This window comes from Diadema setosum, chromosome 15, assembly GCF_964275005.1.
Source record: "Diadema setosum chromosome 15, eeDiaSeto1, whole genome shotgun sequence".
NCBI classification, from domain to species: Eukaryota; Metazoa; Echinodermata; class Echinoidea; order Diadematoida; family Diadematidae; genus Diadema; species Diadema setosum.
Genome location: NC_092699.1, coordinates 28722537 through 28738677, shown reverse-complemented (window position 1 = coordinate 28738677; position 16141 = coordinate 28722537). Strand labels below are relative to the sequence as shown.

Genomic DNA, 16141 nt, shown 5'->3' with positions numbered 1-16141 from the left:
GGGGGGGAGAGGTGTTGAGCAATGAGACAACTTGACTGTACAGAAGAATTGGGGGTCATATAAAAATGCTAATTCGTGCATGTCTACAGGCAAGGCAGAATCGCTCAAAGGCAGTATTCTGTTAGGATGGGCTTATAAAGGGCGATATAATGCTGATTAATGCTCTTATAATATTGCCCCCCTTGAGGGCATTGGTTACTCTGGAGTATGACTGTCACATGTGCCCACGTTGTGGCACAGTGGTCCATCAGACGGTGCTAACGACACGCAGGACAAACCCAAATAACACGACGGCCGGGGAGCCAGCAGCCAATCAATAGACCACAATTAGCAGAGTCTACTAATAGGAATCTAGTAACAGCATTCCCTAGAGTGGGAAAGGGGGAGAAAATCAATTTCAGTTGGTACAGGGTTACTAGAGAGCATGTTTCAGGAGGATGAAGAGATTGGTACAACATTGGACATGATTGTTTCCTACCCCCAACGTTAATTGAGTATTGTTAGAAGTTTGAATGCAAATATTGCAGAGCTTCTTTTTGTGTGTGTGTGTGTGTGTAGGTATAGCAGTAATCACTGTCCTTCGATATTTATTTCTGCTACTGGCTGATACGGAAGCAACTGGTGGCCATGTATACCTCTTCTATAGAATTATTACTTCTTGTTCAGTGGAATCCTGTGATATAGACATTGAAAACTTCAAACAAAGATTTCAACACAGGTACATTTGCATTCCTGTTGGCTGTTGGAAAGTCCCAGTCAGAAAAGGTGTTGACTAGCATTACGTGAACATTTACAGAACAGGCCGAACAGGGATGAGTCAGGAGCCATATGAAATATTGCCTAGTGGATAAGACTGCAGATGCTCAATCTTAAGGTTGCCAGTTCAATTCACCTGGCAGCAGCTTGTGTTCCCCTTGACAAGGCATTTTATCCTCATTGCTTAAACCATAAGAGGGGACCTTAAGCCATCATTCCTGTGGTAGCATACTCATTATCATTTACTTGCTCACATAGTGGCCACTTGAATAAAATCCAAACACAAACGCAAATGTAAGATTGCCCTTATACTGTACACTGTCAGGTGTAAATACATTTTATTTTAATGGCCACGGAAACTCAGAATTTAACATGAAAAGTTAGAGACAAAGGTCGGCGCCTGATGTGTGTGTTTGGGAGAGGAGGAAGTAAGAGAAAAGTGTAAAATGTTGGAGTCCGTGCTGATCAGTCATAAGACCATACACACACACACCCAAAACAGCTACCAAAAACATCATGAACAGATTAAAAACTCAATTTTGATGAGTAAAAGGCAGAGCGTTGCATCTTCCGTGTGGTACTGGAAAGTTAGCTGGGGAATGTTGACAATGTTCTGCCTATGTTTTACTCTCTTATGAGAGAATTCAGTGTTCTACAAGTAGACACTTTAGCCTGAGACCAGAAAAGTTCCAATTCAGCCAAGTTACGTATGGTGATTATTAAAACCTGGCCTCTTTCTCGGTCTTTGCTTCGAAGGTTCATGTCAGCACATTTTAGTATGTGTGGCTGTTCACAAATTATCATAACTGCACATTAGGTATCCATGTTTTTATTGTTATTTGTCCAATGTTGGAGCTATTATGTATATATGACAATTCAGCAGTTTGACTTAATTTAATCTAAATTTCCTCTGTCAATGCTAGCATAGACCCACAAGAATTTTGAAAATCAGATGATTTAGTATATGTCTGAACAGAAAAGAAGTTTGAAAACAAACATGCAATCATTCTCATCTTTGTTTGTTGTTTAGAATTGAAACAAGGACAGATTTCATCATCTACTGTATACCAAATGCACCCCGGAGTCATATAAACCCTATTTGGCAAATTGTTATTGCCGCTTCCTACGTGTGTTGGAGGAGACTTTGGCACTAAACCGAACGAACCTGCGATGGAAACGGTGTTGACAGGCGGGAGGCTCTATCCCGATGTTTGGCAGGGGGAATTATGAGTGCCGTAAATACGAGAAAAGAACAAAAGAAAATGCACAGAATAGAGCACTGCATAGATCTTCGAGAACACTTAACAGAATTCCCTCATTCCTTTCAACGTCATCATGGGAGATGTTGCCATGGCAACCAAATTGCATCACTGGTTTTGGAGAGAGTTCCTCCCCCTCCCCTCCCCCTCGCCTTTTGCTAGTCTGCATCTTTTAAACTTGGAGGGTAATATTGTGTATACAAATAATAAGAAGTAAGAGAGACATATTCTTATCAAGGTAACTTCTTTTCCTTGGCTAAAATCCTTTTGTGACCATCACTCTATACGATGGTGACTTGTCTGGAAAAACAAACAAACAAACAAATAAAGTCCAGTTTAGAGCTTGTTGAAGTCTGTGAGACAGCACAGTGTGACTCGCGAGGGGAAATTAGCCACCAAAGGTATTGCAAGACTACTACAGTGACGGTCACATAAAACGAGTGCAGATAGAAAATACTATAAAGCATCAACACTCCATATTGCCATGATGGAAACTGTGAACTGTGTGAATTGCGCAGTCGTTACAAATGACCTCAAGGTATTGAATGGCAATGTCTTAGTTTGTCTGTGTTACAGATATGGTTACCTGTGCATCTCTTCCTGTCCAACTTTGTATTACTGCAATGGAAAATATATTCACGGCATGAAATTTTTGTGAATTGCGGCCAACAACCTTTTTGCGGCATGAAATTTTTACAAATTGCCACTGGCATTCAATACATATAGCGTGAAATCTTTTGCTTGCACTTTAATTTTTGCGAATCTTATCTCATTAAAGGGATCATATAGTTTTGGTTGAGACCTAATATCAGGTTTCTAACATTTTTTGGTGAGATAATGAGAAACCTTGTATGAAATATGAAAGAGCATGTCATTCTATGAGGAATTCAACGTTTATTTCATGAAAATTGGTTTTGAAATGGCCGAGATATCCAAAAAAGAGGGATTCTAATAAAGTGTGGGACCCACACTTTATTATGATCGCTTTGTTTTACTTTGTTTTTTGATGTTTCAGTCACTTCAAACCCGATTTTCATCAAACAAACTTTGGATTCCTCTTAAAATGGTATGTTCTGTACTGTATCATAAGTGTTTTCTTGGTATCTCGCAAAAAGTTAAAAGCCCAATTCTCATCTCCACCAATACTGTACTATCCCTTTAACCCTAAAGGGGCCGGGCTTTTTTGGCTATGCTCGGCCATCGGTGGTGCGATCGCGATGAAATTTTGCATGCGTGAGACCCGCGTCATAATCTACAAGATTGTGTCATAAGATTTTTTGAAACAATCAATTTCTAATTTTAATTAATTAATTATGCAAATTAAGCTCAAGGTGATATTTTAGCTTAATTTAAAGCATTGAGAGTCTAATTTTTTATCTGTAAATCTGTTTTAGCATATTCAACAATTGTACATCACAAAAACTTCCAAAACTCATTTCAATTCTTATGTATTTTATTGTTTTCAGAATTTCTTATGTATTTCTTTGTTTTTCAACTTTTGTTTTTTCTTTGATTTTTCATTGGAAATTGTCACTGACCACTTTTCTACCATAATTAGTACAAAATTAATCAATGAAAGTGATTAATTGTAAAAATAATCAGGTTTTTATGCCTTTCATGACAGAGCACTGTTTTCCATAGGAAATGTACACAAAATCACAAAATTGTGCCTGTTTTGGAGCGACATTCCATTACAAAAATGGGCGTGGCTTCGCAAAAGTATGTGCGGACGTTGCAAATTTGGTCTCAAAAGTTGCGCGAGACTTGAACGAAGAAAGTCAAGAAGCCTCGCGATGAGGCCTTCTCGCGTTACAGAATTATAGCGCGAAACGTCGAGGGGGGGCGGATTCCGCCCCCCCCCCCCCCCCCCCCCCCCCCCCCCCCCCCCCCCCCCCCCCCCGGCCCTTTTAGGGTTAAGATGCACCACAAAAATTTCTGGTTTTACAGTATTTCATAGTTTTATTTGTAAGACTTTTAGGAATCCACATCATATGAGCATTACAATAACATGTATTTTTTAGCACAAGGTCACTCCATAATCATACATGAAATGATAATTGTGATAGAAAAGAATGAAGAAATATGTGATATTTAGTGTTCAGTTCTTGCATTGCTACTTTGACTTAAGCTGTGCATCTACATGTATGAACTCATACCATATCAGTACTTTTATATGTAGTATTGAACTTAGAATTGAATTTATATGTAGAATTGAACAGTGAATGAATCAAAGTTGATTTGTGTGTGTGTGTGTGTGTGTGTGTGTGTGTGTGTGTGTGTGTGTGTGTGTGGGTGGGTGTGAAAGGTACCAGTTTCCAATCTCCAAATGTTTGTAGAAAGCCACAATCTTCTTATTTTGTCACAAAATGCACTTTTACATGAATTACAACTAATGCTGAGACTACCATATCCTTTTCATTTCCATTTCCTGACATTTGTAATAAGACAAACTTTGTCTCCCTCCCAAAGACGACAATCCTCCCCCCCCCCCAAAAAAAAAACCCAACAACAACTTTGCAGGTGACATTAAAGGAGCATATCAGGAATCAACAGTATGCGCTGAGGGTAGAATATGCTGGGAATATTTGTGATGCACATATGGAATGATGAAAGAGAAGAAGAGAGACTGTGAGAGATGGAGAGGGAGAGACAGCCAAAAAACCACCAAGCAAATAAGACTTTCATAAGACATATTGAGAGACAGAGAAACAGAGGTATAGAAAAATAGAGACAAAGAGATGTGGAGAGTGAGAGATGTAGAGTGAGAGAAAGAGACCAAATGTGAGAGATCAGGCAGACAGGGATATGTACAGGAACATCGAGGCAGAAAGACTGAAAAAAAAGGAGAGAGATAAAAAAACAAAGAGAGAGGGAGGGAGGGAGGAAGAGGATAAGAAAGAGACAGAACAAGAAAGGGAGAGAAACAGACATTGAGAGAGAAGTGCAAGCCACAGAGGACTTGCAAAAAAGGAGGCTGAAACACAAAACCAAAAATAGACGGCTGATGGAGATGGAATAGACAGGGATATGCATTGTATGTATGTATGTGTATATATATATATATATATATATATATATATATATATATATATATATATACACACACACATACATACTGGAAGTAGAAAACAGAAGCAGAAGCAGAAGAAGAAGAAGAAGAAGGAGAAGAAGAGGAAGAAAGAGATGTTGAAGACTAGACCTGTATTCCCAGGATGAAAATCTCTGTCTGTGATTATGAGATTTATGAGCTGCCTCAGCTGTGCCCCTCCAGGAATCCTGTTTACACACAAACAGACTCGTGCTGACATGTGTGGGTGCTCTCCGGTGGTTTTGCTTCCGCAGGTAGACACGCCTTGGCCGCCTTTTCGTTCTCTTCCAAAGGCTCCATAGCATTTCCAAATTTCAGACACCCCCCCCCCCCCTCAAAAAAAAAGCCCCAAAACAAATGATGAGCTTTTTTCTTGGTTATACACTGTAGATGAATTTTCCTCGAAGTTTTTCACGAGAGATGTTGTGTTCATAATTTGACACCAAAGCTACTGTAAGTGCACTGATACCCCTTGCGTATGGCAACATTTTTGCATGTTGTTATGTTCACGGCCTAACAGTTATTCACAAAATTTGCAAAGATTAGCCCTTGCGAAAAAACAGCTTTTACAGTATTGCAATCTTGTCGAACCCATAAACAATGGTGAATTTCAAGGAAAAACAGGGTGCAGTTGCTTAATCATCAACCAAACACATGATTTTCTCATGAAAAACAACACAGGATTTCATTAACTATGAATAAAAATTCAGTGCCCAGTGCATCCCATAAGGATTAGGGCCTGCACTGGCTGTCGGGCCGAAGCTCGATGGTTTAGTCGACAAGGCTGACCCCTGCCTGGTGATCAGGAGGTCGTAGGTTCGAATCCTACCTGAGTATCTATGCCCATGATTTCTTTTATCATGGCTAGCTACTACACACTGATTAGGTCGGTGCTTATGTACATCGATGTAGGGCAATTGTCCATCAAATGCAGCATGACTTTCATACCTTTCTGTATAGACCACTAGAAGAGTTGTGAGGTGATGACATCATCATGACATTACCACACATTTTTCTTTGCATTTGGCAAAAACATTTGGAACTTTCAAATTCCACAACTTTCCGATATTGATGTATGTCCAATTTCAATAAATTTCATTCAGTCTGTTCCTGTGATTTCATCTAGATTTTCTATGTATTAAAATCAACTTGAACATGGTTTGGATTTGCATGTGCTTTTAAATGATGTAGATTGTTTTGGTAATATATTCATATTCTATGCATTTTTTGCTCTCAAAAGTTGGCCTTTGCAACCCCCAAAACTGTTGGAGGCATGCCCTACCTAGCATATCCCTGACTAGGGAACTTAATGTGAAGGAACAGGTGAATGAAATGCTATGTTACTAGGCTGTAGGAAGAGAAACATCCATGAATTGCAAAACATTACAGAAACAGTCTATTGGTGTGGTCATGAAGTAGACATGCGTGTATTCTAGGATTGTCTGCCCTCCCCACTCATGTAAGCACTCGACTTAACTTCAAGTAGGCCTACTGTATACACTGTTATTTTTGCGTACAGATATTTTCGCGAATGACAAGGTCATAGACATTTTTGCGAGATGTTGTTTTCGCGAATCGATGCTGACACTTACGTTAATGCTCTATTACAGGTGTAACAACGCACTTGGAGACATTTTCACATGTTGTTAAATTTGTGATCCAACTGGGATTTACAAAATTCCCGAAAATTAAACAGTTTATACAGTAGGCATGCAGTCAGCATTTTGTCACCCACGCTTTAAATAGTGAGGTGTACATCAACAGTTGCTTTCTCGCCCCCGTTCACGCACCGATGCACACACGTGAACAGCATCGCATTCTGCTCCCTAGTGTACCATCCATACATAACTCAGCCATTTTGGCACGTAAAATGACAGCCGGCTGACCACCGGTTTGCGAAGGCCGGCCGTGCCAGAATGTCAGTGGGACAATGGGACAATACCCTCCCAACGACTTCCCACGCGGCTTCCTCCCTCGACCGGGATCCAGGAAGGTGGAGATAAAACCACACATCCCTGGCAAAACACTGCTGTCGATGACATTGATGTGTCACCGACTATTCAAAGAAAGTTCCTTGTTCGGTCTTCCTTACAACTGTTGTCATTGTAAGGCTTTCTGTATAAAGGAAAAAAAAATGTGTGCCAACTGTACATGTATGATGGCTGCTATTAAAGTTGCATCATCAACCAGGAACGAGAAGATGCTCATTCTTTGAAAAAAAAAAAAAGAAGTGAAAGAAGTCATAAGGATTTTGATTAAAAGAATGCATCGTTGAATATCTTCCAAAAGAGCTGGTTTGTTTTTAAAACATGTGAATGTCATGATGTCATGGGGGGGGGGGGGAATAGAGAGGTTCACGAACAATTCAAAGCCATGCCTTTATGATAGAAGTTGTTTTGGATGATTATCTAGCTAGCCTGATGGGGTGCCTTATGTAATAAGTAATGCATGGCAGCTGAATTCCAAGGTATTTCAAGTGGGAAGCTTGCTGCCTCATCCTTAGAGCAAATATTTTCACAATTTTAAATGGTTAGTAATAGTATTTTCATTTTTGCAATCAGCAGCAGCTTCCTTAAACAAAAGGACACATCTGGTTGTCTTTCCCATGATGACAGGCAATTTTCTGTTTATGTGCATGTTGGATTTCTAGGGCCGGGGCCTTGGTGCATAAGGGAGTCAAAACCATCGTTCGAAAATTGGGATTTGGTGCGACCTGGTAGAAAGTATAAATGGAAAAAAAGATGAAGATTATTACAGAAATTCAATGTAAGGCCTTGTACAGAGAACCTTTCAAAGGTATAATCAGCGTGTGCATTATTCTGACATGCGCGTACTTGTTTTTACTCAAACTGAGTGCACTTATCCGTCAGTTACCTTTACCCTTGGAGCGTTATTCCTATAAAAAGTGCACTTGGTTTTGAAAGTCACATGCAACCACACAGCTACACTATCTGTTCAGACGTACAGTGTAATATTGCAAGCACGTGTAGCAACCTGACCAATAATTCCGTAGCTAAGATAATAAAATGCAAGTTTTATGTTTTTGTGGTTTTTTTTTTCAATATGTGCTTATGTCATCAAGTTGTTATAGTTATAGTGTTATTGTGTAGGATTTTACTTTTTGAATTGAAGGATGCTTCCTTGAGGGCAGATTTCCAAAATTACATGTTTACAAGACATATTTATCCCTAATGACTTGTACCACGAATTCGAGACTGTATTATATTGTTTACATTTCATGTAATTTACATGCACGTTTGTTTTTTAACCTGTTGAGGATGAGTCCCGAGTATGCTTGGGCAGGTGTCCATGGGAAATGCGTGTTGTAGCAAAATCAGTCCGTCCTATAATGGTTTAAAGCTACATACATTTATGTACATATTTATGATCAAGCAATAGATGAGGTTGAGAAACAAAGAGTGGGAGGAAAACCGGAATGAAATCCTCATAATCTCCTAGGAAGGTTTGAAAATTCTGTGAGTCTTTGGAACACAGATCAAAATAAAACCACCTTTCCCCAAAAATAGCCACGGAGAGCAGTAATAGCTGTCAAGAAGCTTGATGGTCACCCGTGAAAACACCTCAGGTTCCCACTCATCAGATTATTCTAGGCCAGTTTTGCATCCGTGTGTGGAATAAATACAAACTGTAGCTGACAAGAAATCTTATACGACGTGGTCTGTGATGAGAACTTGTTTGTCAGTGACGGTAAAAGCCTACACAGTGTAAATCGGTGTTACAGCATGAAAATTCTTTGTTCCTTTCACCACAACCACTCGAATGGACATGTAAACAACAGTACGACATCACATGAAAACAAGATAATGAAGAAGCTCATCTCTACAGTGTATGTCTCTGATTGACTCTTTATGTATGAACTTTTTATCAATTTTATTTCATTTCTACAACTGGTAAAGAGCATCCAATACAAAGAATGTAAGAACTATGCATGGAAGATAGAAACAATACAGGAAAAAAGTACTATGACATTTTGACTAAAGACAGAACACAACATGAGAGCCGATATTTCACTGTAAGGGGGTATCAACGCAGACCATTGTCGTTCTATATCCGATCACGAGATTTCAAACTAAAGAAATGGTAATATTAATGCAATACGAGAAATTAGACAACTACAGAAAGAAGAAAAGATCTATAAGAAGGCAAGAGTCAGTGGAGCAAGGGGCATTACATACGTCTGCATAAAGTGGGAAAAAAAAATGAGGCCAACAGACAGTGGTTTTGTCGCCAAGACGGGAAGAAATACACATATCTCTTACAAATGTAGGACAGAGGGGGGCACACGAGCACAGCTGAAAATTTGTGATATGTCTTTAAATGGACAAGAAAGAGTTTGTAGATAACTTTATTTCTTTTATTTTGCTTTAGTTGTTAAATCACGGGGAGTAATGTTTCTATGTTGTCGCCTTGGTAGCATTACACAGAAAACGAAAGGGAGAAGGTGAATTTGTGTCGGTGATATCCCGTGCTTCCAACCATAGCCTTGACGAGAACAAGTGGTCGTCATGGCAACCACTTCCCATTAATGATGGGAAATAAAAAGCACAGGACACCGTGTCCAGCTGCCAAAGTGGGGGAAAATGAGGCCACAGTGGTTTTGTCGCCAAGACCGGAAGAAATATCTGTTCCAAATGTAGGACAGAGAGGGGCACACGTGGCCAAAATCTGAAAATGTTTCTGAGAAATTGCTTCCGTTATCCTTCAGTGCATTGTACAAGTGCATAATAATACAAATAATATATTGCAATACTCGAGTTTAAGTAGGAAGTAGACTATACTGCTGATGATATGTAGCTAAATGTTACTTCTTGAGTGGACTTTGATAGGGAAATTAGCAAGGTTTTTTTGTTTTTGTTTTTAAGGGGGGGGGGGGAGTAGCAGTAACATGACAAAATTTCAATTGTCAGTAAGCTTTGCAGAGTTTCAGATACTGTAAAAGTGGACGTGTTTTTGTGGTGTTGAAATTTTCGCGTATTTCGCGCAACCAGAAACTAGTGCAAAAATCAAAGAATATTTTTGCCTGCCATATGTTTCAGTAGTTCAGGTCTTAATTCCACGGAATTAAAAACACACGAAACTCTTCTTACCCTGCTGAGCGCAAAAAATTAGTCGCATGAAAATATCCACTTTACAGTAGTTATATGTGCTTGTCTCTGCAAGTCATATTTCATAGACATTTGGTCTTAATAAAATGTTTCCCTTCCATTGATGCATACGCATTTTATTTCAGCATAATGATGTATGGCTATTTGACTTTCTTTTCTGCTAATACATATATGTATGATCTATTTGTGTCCTTTTTGTCTTTTTTTCATATTTGAGACAGAATGATTAATCTGTCTTTTGTCATTGGGATCTGTTTTTGCCAGATATAAAATTGATTTATTTGTGTGAATGTTGGTTATGATGATACATCTCATCCATGTGCAATTGTTAACACATATACAAAATTATTTGTGTTCTCTGATGAATTTTTTGATGGAATGATTTATTATTCTGCTCGAATTATATCTTATATCTTCTCAGGAAGGAGCAAATATCAACAAATCACTCACCACCTTGGGAAAAGTCATCTCAGCACTAGCAGAATTGGTAAGTAATCATATGTAAATTTATGCAAATTTTTCTTTGTGGTGAGAAACTAGCGTGACCTTTCCCTCTGCCCATGCAGTAGGGCATGTTCAAAGAAAGGGAATGTTTAAAATGCATTCTTAGGGATGGGTACATCTATTCAACCATTAAGGGTGCTACCTTTAAGAGCTGGCCCAATTGTCCATGGCAAGTCAAAATCAAAGTCGGGTAAGTGTTTTGGAACAATGAGAAAAAAATGCTAAACATTTTTTAAGCTGTTTTTGTTTTTGTTTTTGTTTTACTTTACTTTACCCCTTCAAACCAATGAAGTCAACCATACAGAAGCCAAAAGATAATGACTGTTTTGTGATGCAACACACTTGAATTTCAGCAACTTTCCAACACTTTCGTGAAGAAGTTGCAGTGCAATTTAACACCAACACTCAAGTGAATTAAGTTTGTTACTCCAATGTATTTAAGCATGCAAATTAATATCTCCTGTTTATTCAAGGGATTGTGTTTTATCAAGCTTGTGACTTACATGTGATTTTCCATATAACTTCCTTTAGGATCTTTGGACTTTCTCTTTGGGCAAGTAAAAATTCATGTTTGGGCAAGTTTTCTGCAACAATTTGTAAATCTGCATGCCTGACTGGGCAAGTGGTTATAAAAAGTTATGTAGCACCCTGCCATGTCTAGATATAGGGTGTTTTTGAAGGGTTGAGTTTTTTTTTTTTTTGTATGAGATCAACTTTTACATCTTCTTCTTCAGTGATGAAGTTGTAGTCTGCTGCTACTTTGAAAGCTTGTAGCTGGCTACAAGCATCCTTTGAATGAATGACTTCTTTGTTGAAAGTTTTTTTTTTTTTAAATTATGTATCTGCTTTATGAATCAAGTCATTATGATCTCGCCATGCAGTCTCATAACAAAAGCTTTACGAGTGGCTGTTGTGATATGATTTGTTATTCCACACACTTCTGAGTTATTTGATTTCATTTTATATAGTAATATGATAACAGTCCTCTTTATGATACCCCAAAGTTTCAGACATACATTTTACCTTCACCAAGAATAAAAAAGAGAGGTTTGTTTTCCTTGTAGTTAGGGTACTACGTGTATAGCTAAGCAGGGAGTGAAATAGTCATAGATATGGTATTTCTTGTTTGAATCAGGATTTGCTTTCATCTTACATTCAGGGATACAGTTGTATGTTTAAGTTCAAGTTTTGCTTGTTTGGTATAATGGGTGCTCTGTCTGATATTTGCAGAAAATTCTGTATGTATACTTTTGTGTCTCTTTTTTTCGCAGTCAGGGAGACCAAGAAATCACAGAAATGTAAGGCAATTTTATCGAGCATCATGTCTTATATATTTCATAGTATGTATTTTACGATTGTTACTAACAAACTAAATTTTCTATCATCTACCTGTCATTGTTCACAATAATCACATAACCTTCGGTTTTAACATTTAAACCCATGTTAAACAAATACCTTTGTTTTCAATAGTATATCACATACTTCCACGTAGGTAGCAAAACCTAACTTCTCAACATGGTAGTAGCATTTGCTGGAACTGTGATGTGTATGCTGGTTGTATTTCAGAAACCCCTGTAAAAATACTAGACACAAAATTATAAACACATGTGGTATATCATCTGCACATGTTAATAGCCATGCATTCACTGAAGGTAGTCTGTATTCATTTTAGCCGTCATCTAGTTAGTCCTTACACAGGAATCATCTCTACACTTCATCTATCAGTCATATCCGCATCATGTGCCAGATCACATGACTCCTTGCATACCACATCCACCTGACGGAAATCCACACATGCATGTCCAAGGAAGTGCTTGGAGCAAGAGGACTTGGCCATTGTTTTTGCCCATGAAGTTTGCATTGTAGCCTTTTAAAAAAAAATGAATATTATGAAGTTAGGATTAAGGAGCCTTCTTGATATGTGCATGAATTTAGGAAAAATATATAATGTGCTCAAATTGTGATTCAGAGGTTAAAATGAGGGAAAAAATACAATGAAAGTGAAAAATGTGCATCTTTCGTCTTCTGTGTTCTCTTCCGAAGGTTTGTCATGTTTTTCTTGTTCTCCTTTCTTAATGATTGCAATGTACTAGATTGAAAATCTGTGTAGTCAAACATCCCAATTTTAACATGCAGGCGCTTCAACTGCTGGAATTTTGTTTCAGGGAAAGTTCGGGCACATTTAAAGTCGAACAAATCCTAGGTGCAAAATACATTTTAGTGTATGCCTTTTCATGCATTTTCAAGCATGCAATGAGAATGCCTCTTCAAAAGCATGCAGGAATGGTACAAGAATTAGTGTCCACTCTAGGCATACCAGGTTAATGTAATGTATTCATTCTAACCAGGGTCATTTATATTTGACACAAACTCTTTGAAGATATTGAGTTGTACGTCATCTGCTCAGCTGGTGGTTTTTTCTTCATTCTGCCAACTACTAATACAAGTGGTATTATCAAAATATCCCCTTTCTTCCCTCTGTCTCCCCCTCCCCCTCATACCCCCCACCAAAAACAAAAAACAAACAAAACCCAAAATTTTCATGACCATGCTTGTTTCATACACATCGTAAGCTATGGTGTAGATCAGCATATCAGATCAGTTAACCCCAGCATATCCCAAATCTAAGGTTGGATTTAACCAATCAGCCCATTTAAAATTATAAATTCCAATTGTTGATGCTGTGAAATGCACATGCTAATGCCTGTATAGTGTTTGGAAAGAAAATCATCAAGTCTTGATTGCCATGACTTCTGTGCTTTGAATGTAAAAAAAAACCCTCCAAAAACAAAAAAGCAATTCATATTGAGGCATTCAGTTTTAGCCATTACTGTATTGGTTTGAAGCAGAATAAATGCATTGTGCATGATGCACAATGGTGTCTTGTTTTGCTCCCAAGGGTTCACTACAAGGTATATAGGTACATTGTTTTCTGTAAGCCACACAAGACCTCCATTAGGCATACAAGGTTCTGTGTGTGCTACACATGATTCTCTTTGTGACACATTGGGTTTTCGTTGGACATTGTATAAGGTTCTGTATGTGCAACATAAGGTTTTGACATTGCACATAGGGTTCTTTCTGTGCTGCATGGGGCTTTCCAATGGGCATGGTGTTTTCCGTGTACTATTCACTTTGCACCACCTACAGTTTATCTTGGTAACACAGATGGTTCTCCTTTAGAATGTAAGGTTTAATTTTGTTTGCTTGTTAGTCTTTGCTTTTGTAACAGCAAAAAGGGTTCTGTATGTACTATACAAAGGGTTGAAATTATGGTACACAGGATTCTGAAGGCACCACACAGGGTTCTCTATGCCCGCATAAGGTCCTGAAGAAGTTACTCTGCTATGCAAAGGATGTCTTTTGGTCAATGCACCCACCTGTGCATACAAACTCCCACCAGAATCATTCCCTTACTTCCCTCACGTTCTTCTTCAATCCCTATGTTTCTTGTACTTGATTTTGCCTCTTTTCACATTGATTTTTAGTATCTGTTTTCATGTAGCTGTCTCATCTCTTTCTCTCTCTTGTTGTCCTGCTACATTGTCTGTTTTGTTTTTGTTTGTGCCTCACTTTGCCAACGGGAAATATCCCGAAGTGAGTTAGGGTCGCGTCCGACCAAGCGGAAAATTGATCTGACCTCCGCCAGAAGTCGTGCCACTTCCTGGCGATCGGTGGTTATTATTCCTCCCACGGGAATTTCATGGTCACAATGCAAATGAGATTCACATCATAATCAGTGCTGTGCTTTTAATCTGCACACACACACACACACACACACACACATACACACATACATGGACACATGCATACACGATTACCAACAAATGAATGCACACACTCACTTAGATATTTGCAAAGAAATTTATGCATATGCGCACATTCATACCTATGCTCATATTTATATCGAACCCATTTTTTAAATAGTCTAGTCCTGAGTATACTCGGGCAGGGCCCTGTTGCTAGAAACTTTGCGTTTAAACGCAACTTGCAACTGATTGTCACTGGCCAATCAAAATCCTTGTTCCATGCATGTCTTCTTAATAGGGCAGACCCTGAGCCAATCAGAATGGTTGTTTCAAAATTAGCAATTATTTGCAATTGATTGCAACTTTCTTGCAACGGGGCCCAGGTGTTGGAAATGCATGTTAGTGTTGTAGCAAAATCGGCTAGTCCCAGTCGGTTAAAGAAAAGCATACCAATACTTATACTGTGTATACTTCCTGTTTTTATTTCTCTCTCTTTCTGTGTCAAATTCCTGCATGAAAACAAAGATGCACACCTTGTCATACACAAACATTTTCATCTATAAGAATTCTGGGGTCACTCATATAGAGTATTTTGTCAATAATATAACAGTTGCAAGCAAAGACACACATACACAAACTTACAACTGCCGATGTGCATATCCATATAAACATAGGCACAGACACTATTTTATTAAACACACACCCATACATACACCTGTACACTTTTCCCCCAAATACACACATGCAAACATACACACACACACTCGGGTAAGCATAGTTGATATTTGCACGACACGACCTGCCATCTCTCTCTCCTTTTAAAAGCTGCATTGCTCCCATCCAAAATGTCAAGGCATCAATTCTCTGAATAGTGGAGGAAAGGCGCAAGGCTGCGCACCACGTTTTAACATTATTGCGACTTGAATGGTTGCTGACGCACGCTGCCTCCGATCCTTTATTGGTGTTTTCACCGTGACAGACAAAGCCTTATACTGCTACACCAGCACCGTGCGGCAATCTCGTTGGGATGAACGTTTGGGAGATAATTTCAGAGACCATTTAGCAGGTGCAAATCAAGACACATTAGAATTTGGCTTGTGTCAATTCTATTTTACACTCCCACTCCTCTTACCCTTTGTTTTCTTTCCATAGCATAAAAAGCGTAATGATATATGAAAATAAGTATTTAATACCTGCTGTATGCTGTAAGATTAGAACCAGCACTGGCTTTCAGATGGAAGCTTGGTACTTTAGTGGATACAGTGCCTGTAGGGTAATTGGGAGATCATTGGTTCGAATTCAACCAGAATATTTATGCCTATGAATTTTTATCATCATGGCTACTACTAAAACACTTAGTAATTGGTGCTTACGTCGATGAGCAGCAGTGTGTCAATCAGTTGCATTAAAAACAATTCGAATCAAGAATCATTAATTTTATGAAAATGTGTTTATTCAACTGAATTGAAACATGTGCTGAAGGCCATTGACATCACAGAAACACTGAGTTTCCAAGATATAAAGTTGTTTTGGAAATATATATATTTATTTGTTTTTCTGGAAAGCTGTACTTGTTGATGCTGATGTAATTTAGATGTGATCAAAGCAAACAAGGAATGTGGTATTTGGGTGAATAAATCCGACAAATGCTTCTAATCT

The 16141-nt window shown here is 38.5% G+C and overlaps 1 protein-coding gene across 1 annotated transcript in view; it reads left to right on the top strand.

Moving 5' to 3' along the window:
• LOC140238972 (kinesin-like protein KIF1A) overlaps window positions 1-16141 on the top strand; it is a 167408-nt gene that overhangs the window by 58463 nt on the left and 92804 nt on the right. Inside the window, exons 7-8 of the mRNA XM_072318867.1 lie at window positions 10651-10716; window positions 11996-12031. Coding sequence (XP_072174968.1) covers window positions 10651-10716; window positions 11996-12031 — 102 coding nt within the window. The remainder of the gene's footprint in view (window positions 1-10650; window positions 10717-11995; window positions 12032-16141) is intronic.